This window comes from Oncorhynchus kisutch, linkage group LG4 (assembly GCF_002021735.2).
Source record: "Oncorhynchus kisutch isolate 150728-3 linkage group LG4, Okis_V2, whole genome shotgun sequence".
Taxonomy (NCBI): Eukaryota; Metazoa; Chordata; class Actinopteri; order Salmoniformes; family Salmonidae; genus Oncorhynchus; species Oncorhynchus kisutch.
This window is the reverse complement of record NC_034177.2, coordinates 23644404-23656378: the sequence shown is the minus strand read 5'-3', so window position 1 is coordinate 23656378 and position 11975 is coordinate 23644404. Positions and strand designations below refer to the sequence as shown.

At 42.2% G+C, this 11975-nt stretch overlaps 1 protein-coding gene across 1 annotated transcript in view; it reads right to left on the bottom strand.

Moving 5' to 3' along the window:
- Positions 1 to 10783: 10783 nt before the first annotated feature.
- The window catches only part of LOC109888560 (fatty acid 2-hydroxylase-like), a 31713-nt gene continuing 30521 nt past the window's right edge, over positions 10784 to 11975 (bottom strand). The window contains exon 7 of the mRNA XM_031822684.1: positions 10784 to 11576. Within this exon, the coding sequence (XP_031678544.1) occupies positions 11428 to 11576 (149 nt within the window). The 3' untranslated portion in view covers positions 10784 to 11427. The remainder of the gene's footprint in view (positions 11577 to 11975) is intronic.

The following is an 11975-nucleotide window of genomic DNA, read 5'->3' as shown; positions in this document are numbered from 1 at the left end:
CCCATCTCTGTCTGCCTTTGTCTGTCTGCAGCCCTGGGTCCTACTGTCCCACAGAGCTCTGAGTCACAGACCATAGCCGCCACAGTACTGAACTACTCCCACACAGCAGGCTGCATATGCAGTGGGGTCTGAAATTGACACCCTTGATAAAGATTAGCAAAAATGACTGTATAAAATAAATCATTCAAATACAATACTATATTGTATGCCCTCCAAAATTGGGAAATTCTATTATTTTATACTAATACATCTGCTCAGATAAAGAGATTTAGTTTAGTAAGTAATACATTTTTCTCTGAAACAGAGCAGAATTCATGGTTCCTTCAATGATGGCAAGTCGCCCAGATCCTGAGGTAGCAAAGCATCCCCAAACCATCACACTACTACCACCATGTTTGACCGTTGGTATGAGGCTCTTACTGTGGAATGCAGTGTTTGGTTTTCACCAAACATAACGTGAGCAGTGTTGTCCAAAAAGTCAACTCACGTTTGCCAAAAAAGCACCTGGAAGCACCTGGATGATCGTCAAGACTCCTGGAAAAATGTAATGTTTTGGAAGGGCCTAGTCAAAGTCCAGACTTAAACCCCATTGAGATGTTGTGGCAGGACTGAAAACAATTTATGCTAGAAAACCCTCAAATATTGTTGAGTTAAAACAGTTCTGCATGGAAGAGTGTGCCACAATTCTTCCACAGTGATGTGAGAGATGTTTGGTTGCAGTCATTGCAGCTAAAGGTGGCACAACCTTTTGAGTTTTGCATAACTGTATAAAATAAATGAAAATTATCCAAAATTGTATTTGTTAACTCAGGTCCCTTTATCTAATATTAGGTTTTGGTTGAAGATCTAAAAACCAGTGTCGAAAATATGCAAAAATAGAGAAAATCAGAAATGGGGCAAATATTGTTTTTCACGGCACTGTATGCTGTAGGAAATCACCTTCATTGGTAGCCATTAGTAAGGCAAAGAATAACAGAATGACCTACAGTTCAGTACATCAACATGACTATTAAAAAATAAATAATTGTAGGTTTAGAGTAAAAATCTGCATTTCGCTACACTCACAATAACATCTGCTAACCATGTGTATGTGATCAATAAAATTTGATTTGAAAACAAAACATGACAAGTGATCAGAAATATAAAGACATTTATTTACTGATACTTCCCCATTTGCATAGACATTTGAAATTCCAAAACAAAAGGCAAAACATGTGCTAAACTGATTTTACAATATTATTGCATAATTGAGCAGAGAATTTCATTTGTCAGAATCAAAGCTTACAAGTTGTTAATAAATATAGAAAAATGTATCTACAGGCCTATACTACTTTAACACAACAGGTGGCACCCTCCTGCTCAGCAAGATGCTTGGTCCAGTCAAAGGCTAGGGTGGGTGTTGATACAGAGGAGGGGGGAGGGGCATGCCAAACATAGATGCCATTATTATCATTTTTATCAACACCATCAGTATCCTTATTATCATATCACAACAATATTTGGTTCTTCATCAAGTCATGAAATGTTAATCATACAAAAGTCATAAGCACAGGTACAAATATTGTCTTGAACATGCATAGTCACTACTGTGAGACGAGTTCTTGATGCTAATCAGGGTATCTTACTGATCCTCCACTGACAGTTCTCTGTCCGAACACAACGTGAACACGACCAGACCCTGAGTCCTGACCCCAAACCTGACCTGAGTTCCAAACAGACCACTCCCACCCCCATTTAAATGACTGCAAGGAGGAGGATTTTATACAGTAAAGCAAATGCTGGATTACACATATTTCTGTGATGAAGAATTACTCTCTTGGCATATAAATCACCCCCATCAAGCCCCAATGGAGGTGATAGGTGACTGTGGACCCAGTACGTGTCCTTAGCTGTAGTGATATATATATTTGTATGTTTGCCCACTGACAAAGAAAGGATCAGTTTATACTTTTTTAATGGTAGGTTTATTTGAACAGTGAGTCAGAATAACAACAACAACAAAAAATCCAGAAAAATCGCATGTCAAATCTTTTATAAATTGATTTGCATTTTAATGAGGGAAATAAGTATTTGACCCCCCAAAACATGACTTAGTACTTGGTGGCAAAACCCTTGTTGGCAATCACAGAGGTCAGACGTTTCTTGTAGTTGGCCACCAGGTTTGCACACATCTCAGGAGGGATTTTGTCCCACTCCTCTTTGCAGATCTTCTCCAAGTCATTAAGGTTTCGAGGCTGACGTTTGGCAACTCGAACCTTCAGCTCCCTCCACAGATTTTCTACGGGATTAAGGTCTGGAGACTGGCTAGGCCAGGTGCTTCTTCTTGAGCCACTCCTTTGTTGCCTTGGCTGTGTGTTTTGGGTCATTGCTTTCTTACGCAGGGGGACCTTGCGGGCGCTGCAGGATTTTAGTCCTTCACGGCGTAGTGTGTTACCAATTGTTTTCTTGGTGACTATGGTCCCAGCTGCCTTGAGATCCTCCCGTGTAGTTCTGGGCTGATTCCTCACCGTTCTCATGATCATTGCAACTCCACAAGGTGAGATCTTGCATGGAGCCCCAGGCCGAGGGAGATTGACAGTTCTTTTGTGTTTCTTCCATTTGCGAATTATCACACCAACTGTTGTCACCTTCTCACCAAGCTGCTAGGCGATGGTATTGTAGCCCATTCCAGCCTTGTGAAGGTCTACAATCTTGTCCCTGACATCCTTGGAGAGCTCTTTGGTCTTGGCCATGGTGGAGAGTTTGCAATCTGATTAATTGATTGCTTCTGTGGACAGGTGTCTTTTATACAGGTAACAAACTGAGATTAGGAGCACTCCCTTTAAGAGTGTGCTCCTAATCTCAGCTCGTTACCTGTATAAAAAATAAGGGAGCCAGACCCCCTCTCAATCTTTTTGATTGAGAGGGGGTCAAAAAAGTTTTTCCCTCATTAAAATGCAAATCAATTTATAACATTTTTGACATGCGTTTTCTGGATTTTTTTGTTGTTATTCTGTCTCTCACTGTTCAAATAAAACTACCATTAAAATTATAGACGGGTCATTTCTTTGTCAGTGGACAAACGTTCAAAATCAGCAGGGGATCAAATACTTTTCCCCCTCACTGATATATATATATATATATACACACACACACACTAAGTTATGACCTAACGGTTCAAATCACTGTGAGACGCATGTACTTTGTGAGGCCCCAGGTCCACTGTCACAGTCTCCTCTCTCCATGGTCCCCTGAGGAAATGTAGGAGTTTTTGGGCTTATCTTTAGCGGCTTCACCCAAAGGACAAATTAAAAGGGGGAATAAGGGAATGAACAAAAACATATGGATTGCAGAAGATGGTAAAAAGGCTAGAAACTTTAGGATATAAAACTAGTCAGAACAGTCGAGGATCGGCCTGGAACTGAACCGAAAGCCTCCCCTGTGGTTTAGTCTGATGCAAGATCGTCATCCTACATGCAGAGAGGGGCACAGGAACCTATAGTGGAGTCCTTATCAGTTCCATTCTGTAGCCATGTGCTCCTCCCTTCAGCAGGAGGCCTGATAGACTGGCCTCATGCCCTCAGTGTTCTGTCTCTGTATCCATGACAACACATATCCATCCATGCTTCCATCAATCCACACATCAATACACATACATCTTCCTCTCACTCCATCTCTCTCCACCTAGTAAAACATCAACTCATTCTGACGCTTCATTTGTCATGTCAACAACAAACCAGAGTGTATAGGAGAGAGATGGAAAGGGAAAGATGCAGTCTCCCTTTGACGCTTCATTTGTCATGTCAACAACAAACCAGAGTGTATAGGAGAGAGATGGAAAGGGAAAGATGCAGTCTCCCTTTGACGCTTCATTTGTCATGTCAACAACAAACCAGAGTGTATAGGAGAGAGATGGAAAGGGAAAGATGCAGTCTCCCTTTGACGCTTCATTTGTCATGTCAACAACAAACCAGAGTGTATAGGAGAGAGATGGAAAGGGAAAGATGCAGTCTCCCTTTGACGCTTCATTTGTCATGTCAACAACAAACCAGAGTGTATAGGAGAGAGATGGAAAGGGAAAGATGCAGTCTCCCTTTGACGCTTCATTTGTCATGTCAACAACAAACCAGAGTGTATAGGAGAGAGATGGAAAGGGAAAGATGCAGTCTCCCTTTGACGCTTCATTTGTCATGTCAACAACAAACCAGAGTGTATAGGAGAGAGATGGAAAGGGAAAGATGCAGTCTCCCTTTGACGCTTCATTTGTCATGTCAACAACAAACCAGAGTGTATAGGAGAGAGATGGAAAGGGAAAGATGCAGTCTCCCTTTGACGCTTCATTTGTCATGTCAACAACAAACCAGAGTGTATAGGAGAGAGATGGAAAGGGAAAGATGCAGTCTCCCTTTGACGCTTCATTTGTCATGTCAACAACAAACCAGAGTGTATAGGAGAGAGATGGAAAGGGAAAGATGCAGTCTCCCTTTGACGCTTCATTTGTCATGTCAACAACAAACCAGAGTGTATAGGAGAGAGATGGAAAGGGAAAGATGCAGTCTCCCTTTGACGCTTCATTTGTCATGTCAACAACAAACCAGAGTGTATAGGAGAGAGATGGAAAGGGAAAGATGCAGTCTCCCTTTGACGCTTCATTTGTCATGTCAACAACAAACCAGAGTGTATAGGAGAGAGATGGAAAGGGAAAGATGCAGTCTCCCTTTGACGCTTCATTTGTCATGTCAACAACAAACCAGAGTGTATAGGAGAGAGATGGAAAGGGAAAGATGCAGTCTCCCTTTGACGCTTCATTTGTCATGTCAACAACAAACCAGAGTGTATAGGAGAGAGATGGAAAGGGAAAGATGCAGTCTCCCTTTGACGCTTCATTTGTCATGTCAACAACAAACCAGAGTGTATAGGAGAGAGATGGAAAGGGAAAGATGCAGTCTCCCTTTGACGCTTCATTTGTCATGTCAACAACAAACCAGAGTGTATAGGAGAGAGATGGAAAGGGAAAGATGCAGTCTCCCTTTGACGCTTCATTTGTCATGTCAACAACAAACCAGAGTGTATAGGAGAGAGATGGAAAGGGAAAGATGCAGTCTCCCTTTGACGCTTCATTTGTCATGTCAACAACAAACCAGAGTGTATAGGAGAGAGATGGAAAGGGAAAGATGCAGTCTCCCTTTGACGCTTCATTTGTCATGTCAACAACAAACCAGAGTGTATAGGAGAGAGATGGAAAGGGAAAGATGCAGTCTCCCTTTGACGCTTCATTTGTCATGTCAACAACAAACCAGAGTGTATAGGAGAGAGATGGAAAGGGAAAGATGCAGTCTCCCTTTGACGCTTCATTTGTCATGTCAACAACAAACCAGAGTGTATAGGAGAGAGATGGAAAGGGAAAGATGCAGTCTCCCTTTGACGCTTCATTTGTCATGTCAACAACAAACCAGAGTGTATAGGAGAGAGATGGAAAGGGAAAGATGCAGTCTCCCTTTGACGCTTCATTTGTCATGTCAACAACAAACCAGAGTGTATAGGAGAGAGATGGAAAGGGAAAGATGCAGTCTCCCTTTGACGCTTCATTTGTCATGTCAACAACAAACCAGAGTGTATAGGAGAGAGATGGAAAGGGAAAGATGCAGTCTCCCTTTGACGCTTCATTTGTCATGTCAACAACAAACCAGAGTGTATAGGAGAGAGATGGAAAGGGAAAGATGCAGTCTCCCTTTGACGCTTCATTTGTCATGTCAACAACAAACCAGAGTGTATAGGAGAGAGATGGAAAGGGAAAGATGCAGTCTCCCTTTGACGCTTCATTTGTCATGTCAACAACAAACCGGAGTGTATAGGAGAGAGATGGAAAGGGAAAGATGCAGTCTCCCTTTGACGCTTCATTTGTCATGTCAACAACAAACCGGAGTGTATAGGAGAGAGATGGAAAGGGAAAGATGCAGTCTCCCTTTGACGCTTCATTTGTCATGTCAACAACAAACCAGAGTGTATAGGAGAGAGATGGAAAGGGAAAGATGCAGTCTCCCTTTGACGCTTCATTTGTCATGTCAACAACAAACCAGAGTGTATAGGAGAGAGATGGAAAGGGAAAGATGCAGTCTCCCTTTGACGCTTCATTTGTCATGTCAACAACAAACCAGAGTGTATAGGAGAGAGATGGAAAGGGAAAGATGCAGTCTCCCTTTGACGCTTCATTTGTCATGTCAACAACAAACCAGAGTGTATAGGAGAGAGATGGAAAGGGAAAGATGCAGTCTCCCTTTGACGCTTCATTTGTCATGTCAACAACAAACCAGAGTGTATAGGAGAGAGATGGAAAGGGAAAGATGCAGTCTCCCTTTGACGCTTCATTTGTCATGTCAACAACAAACCAGAGTGTATAGGAGAGAGATGGAAAGGGAAAGATGCAGTCTCCCTTTGACGCTTCATTTGTCATGTCAACAACAAACCAGAGTGTATAGGAGAGAGATGGAAAGGGAAAGATGCAGTCTCCCTTTGACGCTTCATTTGTCATGTCAACAACAAACCAGAGTGTATAGGAGAGAGATGGAAAGGGAAAGATGCAGTCTCCCTTTGACGCTTCATTTGTCATGTCAACAACAAACCAGAGTGTATAGGAGAGAGATGGAAAGGGAAAGATGCAGTCTCCCTTTGACGCTTCATTTGTCATGTCAACAACAAACCAGAGTGTATAGGAGAGAGATGGAAAGGGAAAGATGCAGTCTCCCTTTGACGCTTCATTTGTCATGTCAACAACAAACCAGAGTGTATAGGAGAGAGATGGAAAGGGAAAGATGCAGTCTCCCTTTGACGCTTCATTTGTCATGTCAACAACAAACCAGAGTGTATAGGAGAGAGATGGAAAGGGAAAGATGCAGTCTCCCTTTGACGCTTCATTTGTCATGTCAACAACAAACCAGAGTGTATAGGAGAGAGATGGAAAGGGAAAGATGCAGTCTCCCTTTGACGCTTCATTTGTCATGTCAACAACAAACCAGAGTGTATAGGAGAGAGATGGAAAGGGAAAGATGCAGTCTCCCTTTGACGCTTCATTTGTCATGTCAACAACAAACCAGAGTGTATAGGAGAGAGATGGAAAGGGAAAGATGCAGTCTCCCTTTGACGCTTCATTTGTCATGTCAACAACAAACCAGAGTGTATAGGAGAGAGATGGAAAGGGAAAGATGCAGTCTCCCTTTGACGCTTCATTTGTCATGTCAACAACAAACCAGAGTGTATAGGAGAGAGATGGAAAGGGAAAGATGCAGTCTCCCTTTGACGCTTCATTTGTCATGTCAACAACAAACCAGAGTGTATAGGAGAGAGATGGAAAGGGAAAGATGCAGTCTCCCTTTGACGCTTCATTTGTCATGTCAACAACAAACCAGAGTGTATAGGAGAGAGATGGAAAGGGAAAGATGCAGTCTCCCTTTGACGCTTCATTTGTCATGTCAACAACAAACCAGAGTGTATAGGAGAGAGATGGAAAGGGAAAGATGCAGTCTCCCTTTGACGCTTCATTTGTCATGTCAACAACAAACCAGAGTGTATAGGAGAGAGATGGAAAGGGAAAGATGCAGTCTCCCTTTGACGCTTCATTTGTCATGTCAACAACAAACCAGAGTGTATAGGAGAGAGATGGAAAGGGAAAGATGCAGTCTCCCTTTGACGCTTCATTTGTCATGTCAACAACAAACCAGAGTGTATAGGAGAGAGATGGAAAGGGAAAGATGCAGTCTCCCTTTGACGCTTCATTTGTCATGTCAACAACAAACCAGAGTGTATAGGAGAGAGATGGAAAGGGAAAGATGCAGTCTCCCTTTGACGCTTCATTTGTCATGTCAACAACAAACCAGAGTGTATAGGAGAGAGATGGAAAGGGAAAGATGCAGTCTCCCTTTGACGCTTCATTTGTCATGTCAACAACAAACCAGAGTGTATAGGAGAGAGATGGAAAGGGAAAGATGCAGTCTCCCTTTGACGCTTCATTTGTCATTTGTCATTTGTCGCTTCACTCAAGCCGCCAAGCTTACCCTAGTAAAACTGACTATCCTACCGATCCTCGACTTCGGCGATGTCATCTACAAAATGGCTTCCAACACTCTACTCAGCAAACTGGATGCAGTCTATCACAGTGCCATCCGTTTTGTCACTAAAGCACCTTATACTACCCACCACTGCGACTTGTATGCTCTAGTCGGCTGGCCCTCGCTACATATTCGTCGCCAGACCCACTGGCTCCAGGTCATCTACAAGTCTATGCTAGGTAAAGCTCCGCCTTATCTCAGCTCACTGGTCACGATGGCAACACCCATCCGTAGCACGCGCTCCAGCAGGTGTATCTCACTGATCATCCCTAAAGCCAACACCTCATTTGGCCGCCTTTCGTTCCAGTACTCTGCTGCCTGTGACTGGAACGAATTGCAAAAATCGCTGAAGTTGGAGACTTTCATCTCCCTCACCAACTTCAAACATCAGCTATCTGAGCAGCTAACCGATCGCTGCAGCTGTACATAGTCTATTGGTAAATAGCCCACCCTTTTCACCTACCTCATCCCCGTACTGTTTTTATTTATTTACTTTTCTGCTCTTCTGCACACCAATATCTCTACCTGTACATGACCATCTGATCTTTTATCACTCCAGTGTTAATCTGCAAAATTGTAATTATTTGCCTACCTCCTCATGCCTTTTGCACACATTGTATATAGACCCCCCCTTCGTTTTCTACTGTGTTATTGACTTGTTAATTGTTTACTCCATGTGTAACTCTTTGTTGTATGCTCACACTGCTATGCTTTATCTTGGCCAGGTCGCAGTTGCAAATGAGAACTTGTTCTCAACTAGCCTACCTGGTTAAATAAAGGTGAAATAAAATAAATAAAAATAAAATGTCAACAACAAACCAGAGTGTATAGGAGAGAGATGGAAAGGGAAAGATGCAGTCTCCCTTTGTTGGTATGAATATTTCTATACATTTATTCATACCATTACTGAATAGAAAGACATTGTTGAAATATAAATGAGTCTGAACATAGTGAAAGACTAAATCAGCTCCCTCCATACCTTCCCACAGATTTGAAAAGGAAATGCCCCAGTTTAAGAAAGACACTACAGACTAACCATCAGTGAATTCAGTGGGCACACGCTGTCAACAGCAATTTTCTGTGTCAAAACAGCATAGCTGTGATATAATGTTGAGAATGGGGTTAAGTCCCCATAACAATGTTACTAAGCGTTACTAAAAGTATTACTACCTCTTTTCTTAAAAGGTATAAACCTGGACAGCTTAGATGTACAGTTGAAGTCGGAAGTTTACATACACCTTAGCCAAATACATTTAAACTCAGTTTTTCACAATTCCTGACATTTAATCCTAGGAAAATGTCCCTGTCTTAGGTCAGTTAGGATCACCACTTTATTTTAAGAATGTGAAATGGCAGAATAATAGTAGAGAGAATGATTTATTTCAACTTCAATTTATTTCATCACATTCCCAGTGGGTCAGACGTTTACATACACTCAATTAGTATTTGGTAGCATTGTCTTTAAATAGTTTAACTTGGGTCAAACATTTCAGGTAGCCTTCCACAAGCTTTCCACAATATGTTGGGTGAATTTTGGCCCATTCCTCCTGACAGAGCTGGTGTAACGGAGTCAGGTTTGTAGGCTTCCTTGCTCGCACACACTTTTTCAGTTCTGCCCACAAATTTTCTATAGGATTGAGGTCAGGGCTTTGTGATGGCCACTCCAATACCTTGACTTTGTTGTCCTTAAGCCATTTTGCCACAACTTTGGAAGTATGCTTGTGGTCATTGTCCATTTGGAAGACCCATTTGCAACCAAGCTTTAACTTCCTGACTGATGTCTTGAGATGTTGTTTCAATGTATCCACATAATTTCCCTTCCTCATATTGTCATCTATTTTGTGAAGTGCACCAGTCCCTCCTGCAGCAAAGCACCCCCACAACATGATGCTGCCACCCCCATGCTTCACGGTTGACATGGTGTTCTTCGGCTTGCAAGCATCACTCTTTTTCCTCCAAACATAACAATGGTCATTATGGCCAAACAGCTCTATTTTTGTTTCATCAGACCAGAGGACATTTCTCCAAAAAGTACAATCTTTGTCCCCATGTGCAGTTGCAAACCATAGTCTAGATTATTTTTATGGCGGTTTTGGAACAGTGGCTTCTTCCTTGCTGAGCAGCCTTTCAGGTTATGTCGATATAGGACTCGTTTTACTGTGGATATATACTTTGTATCTGTTTCACCCAGCATCTTCACAAGGTACTTTGCTGTTGTTCTGCGATTGATTTGCACTTTTCGCACCAAAGTACGTTCATTTCTAGGAGACAGAACACGCCTCCTTCCTGAGCGGTATGACGGCTGTGTGGTCCCATGGTGTTTATACTTGCGTACTATTGTTTGTACAGATGAGTGTGGTACCTTCAATTTTTTGGGGGGGCTGATTTCTTTTGATTTTCCCATGAAGTCAAGCAAAGAGGCACTGAGTTTGAAGGTAGGCCTTGAAATACATCCACAGGTACACCTCCATTTGACTCGAATGATGTCAATTAGCCTATCAGAAGCTTCTAAAGCCATGACATCAATCTCTAGAATTTTCCAAGCTGTTTAAAAGGCACAGTCAATTTAGTGTATGTAAACGTCTGTATCACACTTCCAGTGGGTCAGTGAATTATAAGTGAAATAATCTGTCTATAAACAATTGTTGGAAAAATGACTTGTGGCATGCACAAAGTAGGTGTCCTAATTGACTTGCCAAAACTATAGTTTGTTAACAATACATTTGTGGAGTGGTTGAAAAACAAGTTAATGACCCCAACGTAAGTGTATGTAAACTTACAACTTCAACTGTATATAAGGACAACTATAATCTCTAACTTTCACCCTCCTAAAAATCACTCTTTATCCTCTCTTCCACATTCACACTCCCTCTCTCACTTATTCGAGGTCCAGAGCCTGCTGGTTTTCTGTTCTACCTGATAATGAATTTACCCCACCTGGCGTCCCAGGTCTAAATCAGTCCCTTATTAGAGGGGAACAATGAAAAACCCAGTGGAACTGACTTCAAGGTCCAGAGTTGAGTTTGATGGCTATACGGTCTCTGGCGGGATGTTGACTGTTATATCCTGTGACTGCATGTATCATCCTCCTTACTACATTATAGTCATACAATCTTCATTTGATAATGTTGTCGATTATAAACAAAACATACAGAATCACCCCAAACCTCCATCTCTCCAGTTCTGAAAAGATACCTTTCTTCTCTGACTGACAGGTAGAACATATTGGAGAAGTGTGTGTTGTTTTGTTGTGTTTTGTTCGAAGCAGCCAGAGCCAGCCAGAGACAAAGACAAGGACAGACAGACAGACTATAGGGACAGGCTGGGGTCAAAGGGTGTGGCGTCATTGAAGGGGTTGATTGACAGGTCTAAGAGGGATGGGTGAAGGTCGTCCCCCAGTGGAGAGTAGAGTAAGTTGGGTCTTCTGAAAGGTCTGTTCAGGGATCAGTGTGTTGAACGGATAGTCCCACAATGTGGTGCTGATTCCAAAGCCTGCAGAGGGAAACCAATTTATGCCATCAGTGAGAGGACAGAGTCAGAAATATTTTTGCACACATACAGGAATCCAGGTATAATATTTATGAGAATCATACACAAAGCTGAACTACAGGAAATTACAGAGACATATGGACAGTCTGAGGTAATATAATCAGTGCCTGACTTGGGCAGGAGCTCAGCGGAGATGAGTACCAGCACCTCAAAATGTTCTACTGCTTGAGATCCTGCTCCTGTTCTAGAATATTAGCTCAAAAGTACCAGCACCTATTTCAGTCCAAGACAAGCACTGAATATAATACTTGATCTTGTTCGTCCCCCATCCTCTTTATCAGAAGTCACTGTAACAGAAGTATGGTGATACAAAGCTATTCAAATCAAATTGCATTGGTCACA